An 18,852-nucleotide genomic window follows, 5' to 3' on the forward strand; every position below is an offset into this window, starting at 1 on the left:
ATCCAGCAGGGACTGTGAACCAGACCCATAGTGCAGAGCTCACAGAGAGAACGAAAAGTGAAACAGATGAGAATTTGAAGCAGTACTGCAGGCTGTGCACCACTCAGAGACAAGTTGACACCCCCTGTTCTGCATCCTCATATTGCCTGAGAAAGAAGCAGGGATGACAGCTGGAAAAGTCAGCTCCAGAAATCACCCCCTTCTTACTTCATGCAAAGTGCTAGAGCTTCAGTCAGTTTGCAGTCAAGCAGACAAAACCAATTTATGGTAAATTTTTTTCTGGGTCTTTTTTGTGGGTTGCCTTTTCATAAGTTCTTGATTCCACTGCTTGTTTTATCATTCGTGGTAACTGACAAATAATCTATCTGTAGATTGTTCAGTTTGTTTTAATGGAGTAGATATTGGTTTTGTTCTTTAAACCAGAGGACAGAATAAGTGACATACCTAGAGTTTCCATTTTGTGAGCATTTTAATGAGGATATTCTCTGCATTTGTAGTACAAAATATGAAATATTAAATTCAGACAAATCTGTTCCACTTCCCCATTTGGTTAATAAGTGAGTTTTTCAAAGCACTTATCTATGAGTTAAACTTTCAAAAGCATCCAACTGATTGAAGAACAGATGTTCACCCTTTAAAAGTCTTTTGAGACCCTTACAGACCTAAGTTCTATGGAACTTCTTTCATTTCCTAGTTCATTCACAGCATGAATAATTCACCCAAAAGCAAATGATCCAATTTTCTGTAATTTATGCAGTTACTCCTTGGCATCTACCTATGACAGCTGGTCAAATATGTCCATCTTATTTAAAAAGCAAAATACATAATTTTAAAGTTCGTTAGGTAAAACCACTTACACTGGTGGCTTACCCTCATGTTTTTGTCCTCATGTTCTCCTACTTTTTCCTTCCAATGGATCAGGAGCATGAACATAGTCTGTTGGTCTGACACGACTAAGTCTTAACCCACTAAGCCAAAGTAACACAAATTGTCCTGAAACTGTGTGAAAATATCCTATGTATTTAACTAAGTATTAATTAATGGAAGTTTGTTTAGTATCTTACCCAAATTTGTGCCCAGGTACTCAGCATCCTGTCCTTCCTGAACCTTGGATCACTTACAATTGGGCAATAACAGAACCATAAATTTTAACAAAGAGGCAAATGACACATTATCTGGTTTTTGCTGAAGTTTTCCAGACTGCATTAGTTCTACAATCCCTTCAGTTTATAGTGCCATTAAGCATCTTTACTGCAGCATGCCAGCTGGACCTCAGAGTTACTGGGTCTGGACCCAGCCCTAAAGTACTGTTTTGTGAAACTTTTACAGAAGGTTTTCTTCATTATTAATGTTTAAAAAGGAAAATTTCTCCATAAATTAAACATTTCTCTGGCTGGCTCTTTAATTTTAGATGGGACTTGTCTGTCATTAGCAAAGAAGCAGGAAGTCCCAGAGGTGACTGAGTGCACCTTTCAAGGACCCCATCCTAGTCAGTGACCTGTTCTCTGGCAATCCCCACCTTTCCCCAGTTAGAGAGGAACTCTAAACCAGAATTCTCCAAAGCGAGGTGTGCAAGCCCCAGAGGGTGTGCAAGATGATTCATTGAGAGGCAGAAAAGAAATACTAGAGCTGCAGTAGCAAAGGCATATGAATTATATAAAAAATATATATTCATATCTTCAGGGTGTATGCCCCAAATTTTTTAGTGATTAGGTGAGTAATCAAAATGTTTGGTCTGGAATTCATTTGACCATAGGTACTCACAGCCCAACTGACATCTGAATGCATTGCCTACAGTGTTTTTGTAGTCAGTGAGCAGAAAAAAACCAAAACCAACATTTTAGGACTGATCCATCCAAATGGGTTTTAGATGTTACATTCAGAATTAGAAGAATTGTGTCCAAAAGTGTGTATTTCTCTGACTACAAAGGGTACCTATGATGATAAGCAGAAGTGATGACATTGAGACTTTTCCAGAGGAATTCTGTGCTAGGTCTCTAGACACTTTTGAAAAAGCTGGCCAGTATCCAGTCTGCAATGATAGCAGTGCTTGACTAGAAGTAATGGGCAAAATGTCAAATATCAGCTCATAGGAACCCAAATTAAAGGAAGAAAGTCACAATTTAAGGACTTGGTAGCAGTTGCATAGAAAATACATTTCCCTTTTCCTAAATCAGGATAGAGATTACTGTGGGGCTTAAGGAAAAAAATTAAAATGTGGCAAACTCACATTTACTTCTGCTAGAACTCCTGTTTAGATCTTAATTTCTGAGCTCACTTTTTCAAAAACCCTGCAAGAACTGTATGTGCCATGAGCTGGTATTTAATTGTGTTCAGATCAGTGCAAACACAAAGCTGCAGTCGCTCTCACACTGTGAGAATAATATGTACATCTTTATAACATCCAGCTTTTTTTTTTTTTTTTTTTTTTTTTTTTTAATGTATTAAATTGAATCTGCACTAAAAAAGATAATTTTTTACTTATTTTAGGCTAACGGCTCTACTCGGTGGTTTACCACTAATGGAAGCAGAAGCTAAAAGCAAAACAGCAGCAAAAAGTGGAACAGAAATAGAAACATTTTATGACAGGAGAATTTTTACCCCAAAAATATTAATAGAAGTCAGTTATCTCAACAATGTGCATGTGTATTTCATAAGTATACAAGCACATTTAAAAAAAAAAAAAATCTGCAGATATTTAGATATCCAAGGTCCCCAGCAAAGATTTCTTATGAACTTAGAAACTGGTAAAATAACAATAATGAAGAAACATACCTAGCAGAATTCTCATTAAGAAAAGTCCAGAACTGCTCTAACTTCTCTTTGTCATAGATCAAGTCAGGTAGATTAGGACCTGCCAATTCTTTGGGAACTTGACACAAATGCTGATCTTCTTTGAGAGCATCAGAGAAGGATGGCAGACCCCTGGCAGCAACATTACTCTGAAAGAAGAAATTATTTCACTTGCATAACTGCTTTTTCATCTCTATACTTTGCTCAGTCTAATAATCCTTATGTTAGGTAACTTGTGTCTCTTTAGAACAGTTTTCTGATAGATGAGAAAGTCAATTGAGCTAAGGTTCCAGCTCTTAATCAGCTTTAGTTTCCATGATCAAGAAAACCAGTATATACCTGTAGTTTACTTGAAATCAATGTATTTACTCAATATTAAGAGGCCAAAATACATTCCACAGACTTTAGTGGAAACTTTCTTACTGACTCCAGTCATACAGTGGTCTGACACTGATGCAACTGACAGAAGACCTGTGCTTGTCATTAACACCATGGCTGAATGGTAGAAATGGTATGGTAGAAATGAATGGTAGAAACTGAATGGTAGAAATCAGATTGGTTGCTTCTCCAGACTGGCACTTAGTCTTTCATTGCTGATACTCAAAGTGTTAACCCTCTCTGATAGGAAAAAGAATATGTTTTTGTTAGCAGGTACTTGTCTTACCTCATCCTTCTTGGAACCCCTCTCCTGATACAAAGCCTGGAGCTTTCTAAAGTACACGGAATCCAGCTGTCGAGTTTCTTCCACCAACTCCACCTAATAAAAATAATATCTTATGTCATCCCTATAGTACACAGTATAGAAAGATGGAGAACTGGACAGGCACCTTGCCAGTGACAGTGGTTAGAAAAGAATATGTTTGCCAGCAGTGAGACTGCTGTTTACAGGACAGAAGGAGTAACATCCTTGTGAGAAACAGTTCAGTTAAAAGCTGTAGTAGAACAGACTTTTCAGATCTGTGTCAGGTCACACATGGAGTTCTACAGAACACCACTAAATAACATAACTATATCTACAAGAAAAGAACTTTGTAATTTAAAAATTGTAAAATTATATTGTGTATATAATACAGTGTATATTGTGTATAGATAACATTATATACATTGTGTCATACTTACCTGATTGCCTATACCAGCTAAGAAGAAATCTAAGAAGAAAGATGCTATAATATCTAAACAATGGAGATGAAAGCTTTCAGACTTTCAGTCTTGTCCTTATTTTTATTCCAGGTAATGCTTTAAAATAATATAATATGCATGTTTAGAACTTATGAAGTATTTACATTTTTTACTTCATTAGAAGCTTTATGTATATAACTAGAGAATTTCTTCATGTTATGTGCAAACAGTCAGTAACTATGTAAGGACTAGTTGGTGACCCTCTTGGCTGATTAAACCACTCAAATACAGGTTTTAGGACATATAGCAATATTAAGCCAGTGCATTGTACCGATTAGCACACTCACCACAACAATTAAGAACCTGTGGTCTTATTATACAAGGTTTTATGTATAAGAGAGAGAGTTCTTAGATTAATATTCATTACGCCTTTGTCAAAATGTGAATACCACACTAATCACTGTGCTATCTGAAAGCCTTCAGGCTCAGTGTAACTCTATTCCACTGTTGTAAAGTGCTCTCGGGTATTCTTTCCTTTAAAAGAAAATGTAGTTTAAAAGTAAATAGGAAAATAATTCAAAACATTTTTCATGAAGTTTGAACGGAAAGCAGATAGAGGCTGGATGATCGTCAACAATAAAAAGGAGCTCTCTTGCTTTCGTGTTTCATTCAGAGATAAAAATGTAGTTATATACTGACCATGTCCCAGATAAACAGTTTTGGACTCACCTAATTCTTGATAAAATATCTTGTTTCATTATGGGGCAAATATATCCTGCTGTATGGTAGAACAAAGGGAAAGAGCAGAGCCAGGGACTGAACAAAATCCAATGCAGACTTTGTGCTGGGAAGGAGTGTGCCTGAGCATCAGACTGCCCCTAGCACAAAGAGAGAGACTCTAGTGTCTCCTCAAGCAGGTCACTTTATGTGTGTGTATTATAGCTCTTCACAAATGCATGTATTGTGAACTCAAAAGGATTTAGTTCTGTTTTTTTGTGCTCTGATTAAGATGTTTGTGTTATTAGGACAATGAGAAGTCTGCAACATTCGTAAAGCAAAGCAAAACAAAGCATCTAAACTGAACGGGTAACTCAAGGAGGTATAAACTGACACACAGTAACTTAAAGAAAAGGGTTTTTTTCAATTCTTATTTTGGAAGAATTCTTCCATTGCTAGAAGCAATGAAAACACTGTATTCAGAGGGTGCTCAGCAGCAGAGTCCTTTTTACACAAAAGTTTTGTATAGTAATACTCGGCTGAGCTGATGCCTTGACGTGGTGGGGATTGGCAATCGATACACTGCAACTGGTATGGACAATACAGATGGGAAATACGCATTTACAAAATGCTGTAAAACCAGTCTGATAGAAAATAAGTAAAATTTCATATAGACGAAAGCATCGATCAATCACACAGTGTGCTGCAGGTCATAAACCATTATAGCTGAAAAAGCTTAGAAATAGTAGCTTAGAAAAAAAAAATTATCCAAAAGCTTTGAAAAGATGCTGAAAAGCGAAGAGAATATTTTGCAGATGTGTTTGGCCCGGTGTATTTTGTTTCAGTATTTTTTTTTTTCAATGTTCCCTCTTCCAGAGTTTCTTAGGGAAACAAATTTATCAGAGGATGAGAGGCAAGGGCCCCTTGTGAATTAATTAGAAGGTAAAAAATCAAATATAAAGAAATAAATAACTTTCACTGTGGGGTGGGGTTCCTATTGGAATCTCCTGGGGATCTGTGCTGAGGCTGTTTTTTTAAACATTCAGAAATTATCTGGAAAAGGAGGTGAGTGAGGAGACAACAAAGTCTGCAAAATGATTCCAGAGTAAAGAATTAAATTGACTGTGAAGAGCTGCAGGATTTCAGGACACTTTAATATTTGCATGTTACAAGAGCAGCTGAATTCAAGGACAATAAACATTAAGTCATTCCAGTGAGCTCCAAATTAGGGCCTTCCATTAGTTGTTATTACTTAGCAAAGACATCTTGGAATCACTGTGGATGGCTATTATCTTACATTTTGCACATTCACTCAAAGTTCACCAGGAGTCAAAAGGCAATCAGAATCACAGGAACAATTAGGAAAGGAACAAAGAACAAAACAGAAAACATGATTCTGCCACTGCATAATCCTTAGTGCCTTCAGATTTTGAATACTGCTTGCATTTCATAAAAAAAATATAAAATAACAGCTGCAGATGGGGTGATAAGTGTAACAAAGGTATGGAACTCCTTCCATAAGAGGAGAGGTCAGGTGGAGTAGGATTCTTGAGTTTCAAAGAGATGTAATTGAAGTGGGATAAACCAGAAATATGTAAAAGAATAACAGAATTGAGAATATGACAAGACAACAGTTGTTCACTGTTCCTCGTGACATATAAAACTATGTGGAATTATCAGGGAGGGGTTTGCAAACGGACCAAGATAAGCAGTTTTTTCTCTTATTGCATGAATAAACTATGAAACCCACCACTACTGTGAGGCTGAAGATATAAAATGACTCAAAACACATTTATATAAACCCATGGGGGAAAAAAACCTCATCGAAGACTATCAAAAACCAGTGTGGATAAGACCAGCTCTCACTGCTCCATGAACCTGCTCAGTTGCAAAGTGCTGGAGCTGGCAGTGTTGCTGTACGTTTTTTTTTCTGTTCTTGTACTCTAATCTTCAATGTTTAACACTGGTTGCCACCTAACAGAAGTCCATTCTTGACTTTGAATGTAGTTATCTGCTCTAGTTCTCCCTGTATGCATGCATTATTTAGTAACAAAAATACAATGTACCACTGAACTTTTTTGGAAGGATTTCAGACTGTTTTTCAAGGGACGGTGTATGCATATTCTCATTACATGCTGACAGAAGTATCAGCAGAAGTGATGATATTTCCTGTAAAAATGTAGATGCTTCATCTAAGATTACAGTGGAGAAAAAACCTAAGAACTAACTCCCTGCCCACCAACTCCTCATTCTCCATTGACAGCTTCTCCTTCCATAGCCAAGAGAGATATTAAAGACTTGGAATTAGAAGTTGGACCTGCAGCTGGTAACTTGTAGGTAAGTTTACAAAGAGTACAGAGCCAGAGCAAATACTGTGTCCTCTGCTCAGTTTGAGCCTCCAGAGGTTTTCTGGGATTAGAACTGAGTACACCACTGAACCACCTACTTCAGGAAGCCTCTGGGGCTCAGTTAGAGACAGCAGGGCAGCTATCTAAAAAGTCTTGGGGCAAATACAACTGGATCACCAAATCACATTTCCTGTTACTCTAAGCAGTACCTGCACTTTATTTCTAGACCCCAAGAAGTACTTGGTATACTTAAAATGGCCCTAGCAGCACTGTACAGACACTTCAGAAATACAGCTTTTTCTGTGCTTATCATTAAAAACATAGAAAAAAAAAAAAAACATGTTGATTAATTTGATTGCAGAAACATGATGTTTCCTGAGGGAGAAGACAAATTTTGCCATAGCAAGATGCATTCCTCCCTAATTCACAGACCCAGGGGTCTATGAAGCCTGCACATTGCTTCTGGAATGCAAATCTCCTGTCCACAGAAATCATGCTATTCCACACATGCTGCTTTTTACACAACAGTGTAAAAAAGAATAGGTGAGCAAAACATCCCAGAATTCTTCCCTTCTGACTTCAAGTGCAACAGTGTTGTATATGAGGGCTCTTGTGACTTCCCTCCTTGACATAAGGATTTTCCATCATGTCATCCAGAGCAGTTACCTTTCCATAAGCACATGTGTCTGCTTCCACCATCTCCATCCATGGCTCTAGCAGCACAGTGAGGATATATTCTTCTGCTAAGTCAAAAAGGTCCTCAAAAGCTGGGTCAATTTTCTGATAAATCATGTTTTTCTTCCTCTGATGAAGTCCAATGTCCATACTGGCAGATGGGGCAATGTAATTTGCGTAAAGGAACTGCAATAAGAGAATAAGAGAAAAACTGTTTCTTAATCATTATCCATCCCAATTACCACAGTATTAATGTAAGAGAATTAATGCATATTTTCCACACTGCTCTGCTGTAAAATCTGGACATTTATCTTATTTACACCTGTCTTGTTTTTACCAATATTACTATTTTGTTCAAAGTTCTGTTATTGCCATAACTGACCTCCCTGCCATTTTTACTCCCACTTGTTTAAATGGTTAGTCACAAAATAATGCTTCATTTAACTTTTGCTTGGAGATATTTTGGCATAGTTTTAGTTAGATCCAAATAACCACAGTCATTGCAGCAACTGCACTCCTCATGCAGTAATGGGCTGGGACAGCTTGTCAAGGAGTCTTACTTCTACACAGAAGGCAAATTACAAATTTAAGGTAAAAATTATAAGATTTAATTCTGTGTGGTGATTCTCTTGCACAGCTGTTTGACACTGGTGAGACTCCATCATGGAAAAGGATCTGTAACAGGAGATACTACTGCACAACTGAAGTCAAAATCCTTACCAAAGCAAGGACTACAATCTGCTTTTTCATGAAGAACAGAGTTTGCCATAGAACAAGTACACATGGAAGATGAACCTGAAAAATCAGCTCATTCTTGAAGCATAGAGTACTTTTAAAATATATTTTTAAAGGATTTTTTTCCAAACAGTCCCCTAAGGAAAATTCTTCTTTTTTTAAATGTTTCATAAATTGCTATGAAAAATTACATTGAAAACTCAAAGAAAGCCACTTTCTTCCAGGAACATCTTGAAATAAGGTATTCCAGAATATCTTTCTAATATATCACAATTCCGACTGCAGCTAGGTAGTCAACTGAACAAAGATGCTGCCCAAACAAATTTCATTTCTTTAAAATGTTTTTTCTTCATTGCACTGTCAAAGTTTAAATAATTTTCAAACATGTAGTTTGGGGATCAGATTAGTAGCATAACTCCAAATTTCTGAGATGGCACTCAGGAGCCCATGATGGCACTGAGGATGGTAGTGGGGAGCCCACCTGCATTATTTATTATCACACAGTTTTGACAATTAAGAATTTAATTTTCCTTATGTTACTAAGTTCCATCTTTAGATAGCATATACACAAAGCAGTGGAAAAGAAGAAAATTTACACATTTACCCTGTGTTCAAGGAGTAATAGAATTCTGTTTTTTTCAGATTTCAAGAACAGTGGGAAGAAGGTTTAGGCACACGAAATAGTTATGTTTCTCCTTGTTTTAAATGAAATTCTAATTTTTTCTTTTTTTTTTTTCTGATTTCAGTAACAATACCAGACTACATCCCCATTATTTGGGATCTTAAAAACTTGAAACAAACCCTTTAAACCTTCCTGACATCAGGTCTCTGAGATATACAGGGCTATGATGGCTGGCACTCATCCTCCCCTTTGAACATATTATGATTACTTTATTTGCTGTCTATGCAGGATTCTAACCCTTTTCTGTGTAGCTTTAGTAACTGAAAACAAAGAATATTTGTGGCTATTGTGGTCCCATGCTATCAGTGCAATAAAGACCCCCATGCATAAGGGTAAGGTCAAAGAATGAGGTCCTAACTGAAGAAGAAGACTGTATTTATCCTAAATTCAACAAATCCCAAAAATAAATTTAAATTTAAGAGGCAGTATAAATTATAATCATAGAGATTTCAAAAGTTGCAAGTTACTTTCAAAAACTCTAACACAAGTAAATTTTCAGTTCTATCGTGTTTTAGTCTGATCAAAAATATTTAACTAATAAAATAACCAAATTAGAAAGGACCAGTCCAATGACATAAAGATGTGGTGTTTTTAAAAACAGACTTCTTAAGGAGGGGTTAACCATTTTATTCATCATTAGGGCTACTTTGCTCCACTGGTTATGACTCATAAATCCACACACAAGGGATCTATAAATTGGTGAAAAGGGTTTAAAATAGGTCTTCAGTATTTTAAGACACATTTAACCTAGTTCTTTAAATGGCTGGTCATTTTAGGAGAGTTTTAAAAACAAAATCAAAACAAGCACTCCACATCTTTCCTGGGTGGAATTATTCTTTCCCCCACTATTTTTTATGAGACAGATTAACTTGAGCATATTCACAGCTCTTCTTTAGAGCTGACAAAAAAATATCAGTCTACAGAGTCAGAAATTGCCCAGATTAAGGAAGCTTTGGCCAAAACCTATTGACAATCTTCTCACATAAACACTTTTGAAATATATTGTCATACTAGGGACTGCCTTTGCATGCTTCTCTACCTCTAGAATTGCCTCCAGTCCTGTATAATTTCACATGCCAGGCTAGAGCATAGTAAAGACAGATTTCTTTTTCCAGAAATAAGTTAGGGCTGGTAGTACAGAAGCAGAAACTTAGAGGTGGTTAACTAGCTGTAGGAGTGCCCTTTTCCAAGCTAAAAGGATCAGACCCTCAGTGATCAGGATGGCCTCAGCTTTTGAGGGATGCAGTGCTGAAGGATCTGGAGTGATGCCATCTTTTTGTTTGAGTTCTCATAAGAATCCATTGCTATGGAATTTGACCTATCAAGTAAAAAGATAGGATCACAAAGTGACAAAGTGAATGCATGCACTTGCAGGAAGGAGAGAAATGAGAAGGATCTTTAATCCCTGTGTCCCGTGATGAGAGTTCTGTAAATCTGCATGATCTGAATGCAAGGACTGCAGCAAAATCGACTGCAAGGAGTTCCAGACATGCCAAAGAAAGAGGAAGGTTCTGTGTTCACAGCCCTCAACACTGAGCAATGAACTTAGCAAGAAATAGAGGGAAATACACTGTGTCCTTTAAAAAGGAATATTCTTAGCCTTTTTTTGACTCCCATGTCATGTAGGTCTTGTGTTTTTCTGAACCAACAGGAAAAAATTATATTAAATTAACTTTAAGCTTATCAAATCATTACACAAATCTTAAGCAATGTGACATCAAGTGCACATCATATTTTGTTTATTCCAGGTTTTGTTCCTTTTGTAAAACACAAAGAATTTTCCTACCTGCCAGCTATATATTTTCCTATGTATGGAAATGTATTAGAATAAGTGATGCATTGAACCCAAAAGACTACTTGGAAACTCGGTCAGTTTGCACCTTGAAATTACTTATAATGGCACAAATCTGAAGACAAAATGCCTAGGAAATTCAGACTAAGGCTTCGGTCTCATTTGTGACTTTCCAAATCAAGTATTGTTTAGGCCTTGGGTTTTGGTGTGATTGATGAGATTGCTCATGATAAGCAACCTCAGAATGACAAGAGAGGCACAAGAAAAACAAAAAGGATTTAAGTTCAAGTGCTTTGTATTGCTGCCCCAAGGCACAGATACTGCTCTGCTCTAGAAAAGGGGCTTGTGGAGCTGCTTGACAGAATCAAATGATGGAAGAACACAATGCACTGGCTGGTCTTAAAATGAAAGGTGGAACTGCCTTAACCCCCCATCATCACTTTCCATTAACAGATATCTTGTGTCTGACCCTGCACGTTCACAATAACAGCAACTTCCCTTATCTAAATTGGGTCCAGTGTTAAAACATTCTACTTCCCATAACTGTATTAAGTTTTCTAACTCTAAATAACTCTTACAACAGAAAACTAAAATATGTGTTTGTTTATTTGTTTTCTTTGCCAATTTATTTTACATTCCTGTAAGGATATTTGTGGTGAGTAAATGTATATGTTCCTCGAGGGTTACCAGTACGCATAATTTTTCATATCCATCAGATTTTATTCTCACTGTAGTTTCTTTCCCTGGCTGAATGAATGTACACCTTGGAATGCGTTTCCTTGCTCTGTTAAAAAGCTGAGATAAAAATGCCTAACAACTGAAACAATGAATACTCTGGATGTCTCTTTCTGTAAAAGATAGTAAACTATATATGACAATGTGTTGTGTGAATCTGATCCCCATTCTCTTAGGAGTATTTAGAATTACTATCTCAGTGTGCCAAAGGTGAGCACAGACTTTGGGAAGGCAACTCTTCCATAAGCAGACCCTGTAGATTGGATGCAGCTTGATTCTTTACCATGTTCCAATGAAAACAAGAGTAATTTTTGTGCAGCCTTAAAAGGCAAGCTTGAGAATGATACCAAATGTTGCAGCACATGTGTTGATTTGTTATGTTACATTTCAGCTGTTAGTTATGCTAATGGAACAGTTTCACAAATTCCGTTTTGATGTATTTACTTTAATGGCTATGTATATGGAGCTCTCTGCAACTGCCTGGTAGTACTGCTTGCATGATGTTCTGCTGTCACCACCAGGCCAGTGCTGGAAATAAGATAAGAAAAAATAAGGAAGATCTGGGTTTTAATTTGCAGCCATGCAGCCACTGCAACAAAGCATATAGGAAAATGAAGACACAGTCCAGATATGGTTAACTTGCAAGCCTCTTGTGAGCAGGGTCCCTGTTCACACTCAAACCTGAGCAGAAATAGGAGACAGTCAGTCTTTGGGGTACAGCCAGCTGCCCCCAGCCTCAAGCCCTAAGGAGAGACAGAGGGGAAAACAACTCAATAGAGCAGCAGTTCAAGTTAGGCAGTGTGAGGCAGGAGAGAGGGAGGAATCCATGCCCTTGGCCTCTGCTTGGAATTTCTGTACAAATAACACTGATTCAGGTGAGAATTCTAGACAAACATGCAAAATCATGTCATTTGCCCCAGTAAATCCTCCAAGTAGGAAAAAAAGAAATATTCAAGGCAGTTCAGCTGCTCAATAACAATACAAAGAGATCATTCTCCACTGCTCTGTACAGATACTTGTTCTGATGACATGTGAAGTAGCTATTACAGCATATATTGAAATATGCAGATATGATATACTCCTACACAAGGTTGACAGAGGAAAAGCAGACCAAAGTCTCACAAAGTGATTTTAAAAATTGTTTGGAATCCTACAGATATCACACTGCTGCAGCCTCTTTCCCTGCCAGTGCCTGCATCTGGCAACAGCAACAGCTATCAGCAATGGTGAATCAGTTCATTTTTGTTCTATTCCCCAACTTAAAGTGCATTCTCAACTAAGAATCCTCACTTATAGGCAATATCAGTTCTGGTTGACAGTAGATGAGGGTCTACAGATCACTTGACAAGTGAGGAAAGAGCACAGTGGTGCCCCGAAAGTCAGAAGAACAGGACTGACAACTGAAAGATCTATTTTCTTCACTACAGTCATTATATGAAGTCTGAACTGTGAGACCTGCAATTCTAATCCACAGAAGAGATGGAATGAAGGTACAGCACAATTAGATGCTTTAGAAAAAGTATTAACACTAAGCAGTTTCCAAATACAACACAGAGCAGCAAAGGGGAGATTAAGTAAACTGAGAGTAACAGATAAAACTGGGAACAGGCATTAGAGCCTAGAAATCAGACTATGCATGTTTAACATTGAAATCAAGAAGCTCCATGGAAACAATCCAAATAACTTCTTTTATTGTCCACAACCCAGATTTAGGTCTTTCTGAATTGTCAGGATTTAGAAATTTTTCTACTTTGTATCTTCTTTTCAGTGTTGTCACTGAACAAATGTATTTGTGAAGGGAATGAACAAATCTGTTTCTGAGGAGAAAACACATTATTTACAACTTACTTGAGCTTGCTTGCATATTTTAGAAGGATGAAGAGTTTCTTGGTAGAATAGCTGATGATAAGCCTGCAGGTCAAACCAAAAGTACACACTGTTCTTCCACAACTAGAGATGAAAAATATTCTAAGTTATTGCCACCCGAATATCACAGCTTTATAAAAGGCTGACTTTCCAAAACAAGTAATTTATCAAGCTCCTTGGGGTCATCATAAGTCAAGCTCAATTTGAGATGGATTTAACCTTCTGTTGCACACTGGCAGAAGGACAACATATTTAATGGCATTGTCAATGTGGTACTGTATCTTTTATTGTATCCTTTGTCCGTAATTGTCCATTAAAATTGTTAACATTGTAGTTAATATTTGAAGAGTAATCACATTTTAGTGGCACAAAGCCAGAACTAAAGAAGAAATGGTGATAATGGACATGCAGAAATCATGCCATGGTGAAACAGTATTTTGCAGCAATAACCAAAACAATTAAATATTGTGTACTTGACATATGTTGCTGGGGACATTATTACATTTTTATTGCATACATTTCTGAGGCACAGAGTCATGGCCTCATTTCATAAATTCAAATAAACATCAAAAGATCTTTCAGAAGACGGAGTCTAGACCTTTCCACAAGTCCTCTGTTTAAATCAAGTTCCTATGAGTTTGGAGTTTGGCTTAAAAATAGCCTGGATCTTCCATCACTGGACAATGAAGAAAACATTCCAAAAATAAAGGGACAGTGAACTTTGCTCCACAGAACTGTAGCCTGTTGTATCTGGCATAGGAGTGAAACAGGATCCACAGTTGCAGATAAAGCCTGAAGGAAATAATTTGATTCAAAGGAGTCTGGCACCTGCAAAGGCTAGAGGACTTGAGGGTGGGTGCCTGTCTCCAATGAAAATATAAGATTCTTTTATTTAGGTTTCTATCTATACATATTTAATATCTTTATCTGGAGGTATTCAGCTTTGGAAACATTGACTGTTGCCTTCTGGTAGCAAAAGGCATTTCTAGCTACTGCTGTTGGATTCTGGGCTGTGCCAGTGGTGAAATAGATGTCCATCTTGATTGCATTCAAATCTCCCCTGAAGACTCAATTTTTCTGCAAAGCCACTGAACACTGACTCAGATTCATAACTTGTTCCAACCAATCCTCAGTTTACACCCAGCAATGAATGATGGATCTGCTGACTGCACAGAAGAAATAGTGTTATGTTTCTCAGAAATCCAAGAAGCTTCATGGAAGCAGAAGAACGTTTTTAAAACTTTGGAGATTTTGGACATCACTAACCCAACAACTAAGAAGGAGGCAGACTATCATGAGTAATAGCATAGTGGAATTTCCATCTTTTTAAAAAATGTTTTTGTGGGTTAAGACCTCATTTTTTCTGCCAAGTTAAAGGCCAGTTTTTAAAAATGATTAGTCTTTTTTTTATCCCTGATGGTACAATCAGATTTCCAATAGGTCTGAGACAGTTAGGATCTGACGGCTTGGTTAAGACCTGTCATTAGTTTGAGTATACACATGAACAGTTTATTGTTGTTGAGGGATTGGAGTCTCACAAGTAATTATTCATCCAGTCATCAATCTTTCTTTCTCCATCTCCTTGCAGCCTGGCTGCCCTCTATATCTTGGCATTCAGTCAATTATGGACTAAATTATCACAGGGTAGGAAAATGCTCGTACCTTATTCCCTGACTTCTCACAGAAGTGTGTGAAGTAGTAGCCTGCTCTGTTCTCCAAATAAAGAGACTGCAGCATGCTTTCCATTCTTGATTCCCCTAAGACAACACTGCCAGCAGCACTTTTTCCCTGAACAAAAAAAAATGTAGTTATACAGCAAGGAACAGTAGGTTTTCACTATTTTCAACTGTCAGTGCATCACAAGGGAGGGCCATGCAGAGTGTTCAATTAGTAACTTCATCCCAAGAAATTAGACTCCATTTTCTACTACATATGCAACTCCTCATAGCTCACCGTACCATTTTCCCACTCATATTCCCACAATATTCATATTCAATGGAAAAGCTCTGATAACTGAAGGCATAAGGAGTATCTAAATGATCACTACATGAACCTTGGGGGTTTTTTCAATACTTTTAACAGGAAAACAAAACTGGCCTTCACTCTGTCATTAGCTCTTTGGTCCCAAGAATTCCAATGATAAAAAATGATAAACTATATCACTTAGCTGTCAGAAGTTGTCTCAGCTCAAGCTACTGTGTTTTGAACCAACAGAAGTTAACAAGTGGTTATTTGGTCAAGTTTCAAAATTACAGAAGATGTCTCCAGGGATTACACCACTGACATCAGCACCAAAATCATGAGCATTTTAGGGCAGAGGAAATCCATTCCCTTTACTGTGGCTGGCTCCTGGAGTGTCTGAGGAAGAATGTACCAATTGTGACAAGGCTCATAGAGAAACCAGAGGAGACTACAAACTAGTAAATTGGATTCTGATGATCAGAAGGGAGAAACTTTGGCTGACTTGTCATCTCTGATAGCAGAAGTGTGAGCAGATGCACGCAGTGGCTGCCAGCTGCCTTCTTTCCTAACAGTAACAGGGATGGAGAAGGGCAGGAGGAAGCCAGCCTTCTGAAGCAGAGCAGGAAGATCCCACTCCCAAGTATGAAGATGAACAATGGATTCCTGCATTCCTCTTTGCATCATATTTATGGTGGCAAATTGTGGGGTCCTGGCTGTAGGTTCCAGTCTAGCCCTGTAAGTGTAAACAGTATTTTTCTCCCTCTGCCAGAGGAAAACTCTGAATGATGCAGGTGTACAAAAACTGATAGTTCATGGTGTGAACATTTCCTTAATACAGGTTTCTAACTGTAAATATCCCCTAATCACAAAGACTAGCCTTTTCTTCTACCAAAATTAACAAAGAAAAAAATGATTGCAGTGAATTAATAAATAAAATATTATTTGGATGTGAAAAACAATTATGTGCTCAAGTGATCAGCAAACTCCATGAACAGGTAAACAGCCTCAGACTTCATAATATATTTGTTGTTTTTTTTTTTTTTAATTGTGAAGCCACTGCTATCATTTCACGAAAAGACAGGCTGTTTAGAGATGGTTCTACACACGTGAAAAGTTTCAGATATATTTTAAATTGCCAAATCTTGACATTTCATGTTTCAGTTTGTCAGCATACTAAAAGTTCTTGAGAAAAGGCTCTTTTGTGCAGCTTGTCCCTCCTGAGGTTTCCTGGAGGGATTGAGAGCCTGTTTAGCAGGCAAGAATTCAACAAAGAATTAAGTACACAAGCAATGAAGAGGAATTGTACAAGTGAAGCACTTTTCTCTTATGAATTTTACTATTTTAATGACTTTCTAGGGCAGATACAGTTTTCAGCGTAAGTCTGGTATATTTTCCTAAGCAACAATTCCACTGCAGTATTTATCCAGTGAGTTTTCCATAATAGCCTGCTGAATACATGGTCACCATGGAGAAGACCAACACTTCCTAGTTAAAATAAACCTAAATCTCTGTGTGCTCCACCATTTCCTATCAAATAGGTGACAGATACCACACAGAAAATGCTGACATTCTAATTATACTTTGCTTACAGCACTGACATTCTCATAATCAAACCACTTTCTCCCATCATTTACTTTCCCTTTAATACCACAGAATAAAGTATCTTAACCCAAAATTCAAGACAACTAAAATTTTCAAGCAGTACTCACCATGAGCAGCTCAGCATAGGTGTATTTTCTGTGACTCTGGTGCTCTGAGTCTTTGTTGTCATCCAAATCAAAGCAATGAATCATGTCTCTGCTCGCTGACTCTGACCTGAATCCACAAACAAATAAAATTTTCAAAAAGAAATAACTTGGCCTGCTTATAAAATAAACAGCTAAGAAGAGACATGAGAGAAACAGAATGACATGGTGAATAGCAGAGGAAAAAGTACATGGAGTTCAAGTTTATAATAAATGTAAGAAAGATAGAGAAATACTTTTTCATGTAGCCCTGTGGAAATCACTGACACAGCATATCTTTGAGGGCAAGTGCTTGAGACAGGTTAAAAGAGTATAAACAAATGTAGAGAATATCAACATTTATACAAGAGAAGGTATAACACCTGTATTTGGAGAAATAAACCATTTTTTGCTGTACAAAGAAACAAGCCAGGAAGGAATTCTCCATGTACTCAATCTGGCCCATAACTGTGCTTCACTAAACATATTAAGTTAAAGAAAATTGTAGGATCTAAGACTTTCACAAATGTTTGAGCTGTATTGGTGTGAAGAGAGGTGTACAAGGAACTTTTGTACTTACCACTTTCTGCTGCCAGAAGCATCATCACTTTGGGGGCTCTGACTGGATGGCAGGGTAGGTGACAATCTTAATGATGTCTTCAAAGTGAAACTTGGTGTAGCTGGTCTTACTAAAGTTGTTGGTGAGCTTGCTCTACTTTTCTAAAAGACATAACAAAAATAAGGCAGTTCTGATTATCTTTCCACCTTTGTGTTAACATGTTCTCATTAACTGCTCAAATACATCCAGGACCATTTTGCCTTGTCAATCACAATAGGTATTTCTGCAAATTGCAAAAAGCTTCTCTGAATACCTTGCAAGATTTTCAGCACACCTTAATAACCATTAGAGCTTAAAATATAGATTTTTTTAAAGTAGATATATGTTAAATATACTTTATATAGAATTAAAGAGGATGTCATGTGAAGAGCAAGTGATCATGTTTTGTGAGTATTTATTATGATTACCTTAACTAGCTGACCATAAATGAGGACTGCAAGGCAGATACAAGTACTCATACTAAGAGAGAAAGGGAGCAGTCTGCCACACTTTCAGTAAGTTATTTTGAACAAAAACATGCTATTATTTTTAGAGATGCCAGCTGCATTCAGTGTTCCCAGAATTCAACCAGAATTGCTGCTTCCTAAGCACTTGCAAGCACAGTGGAGCTGGAAGATTCAGAGGTCCAGATTTCTCACAGGAAAAAAAAAAAAAAAAGCAGCAAGAAATGGTCCATAAGCTGATTCTGCAGGGGTCATGGGTGCCAGGCCATAGTTTTCTTCAAGTACTGAAACTCAACAGGGGCTGGAAAACCCATAGAATTAGACCTCTTTCTGGGCCAGTGGCACAACTTCTGAAGACAGAAGCCATCTCTCTAAGAGGCAGCCACTTCTGGCTCCCACTCTGCTGTGATCAGCAGGAAGCTCTGATCTTCTGAACCCAGCTTCTTCTGAACAGGAGATTTGTCCAATTGTTTTTCCTCTGTTACCTCCATGAATTAGCTTTTCAAAAATATATAACTGTAGTCTAAAACTACCCATCTCAAAGTAACAGGGGTATGTGTGATCAGTTCTGTGGTATAGTCTGTGCAGTTCTTGATACTGGGAACCCCAGTCTCAATTCACATTCTCCAAGTACCTTTTGTC

The 18,852-nt window shown here is 37.5% G+C and overlaps 1 protein-coding gene across 1 annotated transcript in view; it reads right to left on the reverse strand.

Annotated features, from left to right (window-relative positions):
- Positions 1-18,852, reverse strand: part of RGS22 (regulator of G protein signaling 22) — a 61,986-nt gene that overhangs the window by 16,269 nt on the left and 26,865 nt on the right. Inside the window, 7 exon segments of the mRNA XM_071738049.1 lie at positions 2,776-2,942; positions 3,458-3,550; positions 7,644-7,838; positions 13,445-13,546; positions 15,125-15,250; positions 17,134-17,239; positions 17,729-17,868. Coding sequence (XP_071594150.1) covers positions 2,776-2,942; positions 3,458-3,550; positions 7,644-7,838; positions 13,445-13,546; positions 15,125-15,250; positions 17,134-17,239; positions 17,729-17,868 — 929 coding nt within the window.

Source organism: Heliangelus exortis, chromosome 2 (assembly GCF_036169615.1).
Source record: "Heliangelus exortis chromosome 2, bHelExo1.hap1, whole genome shotgun sequence".
NCBI classification, from domain to species: Eukaryota; Metazoa; Chordata; class Aves; order Apodiformes; family Trochilidae; genus Heliangelus; species Heliangelus exortis.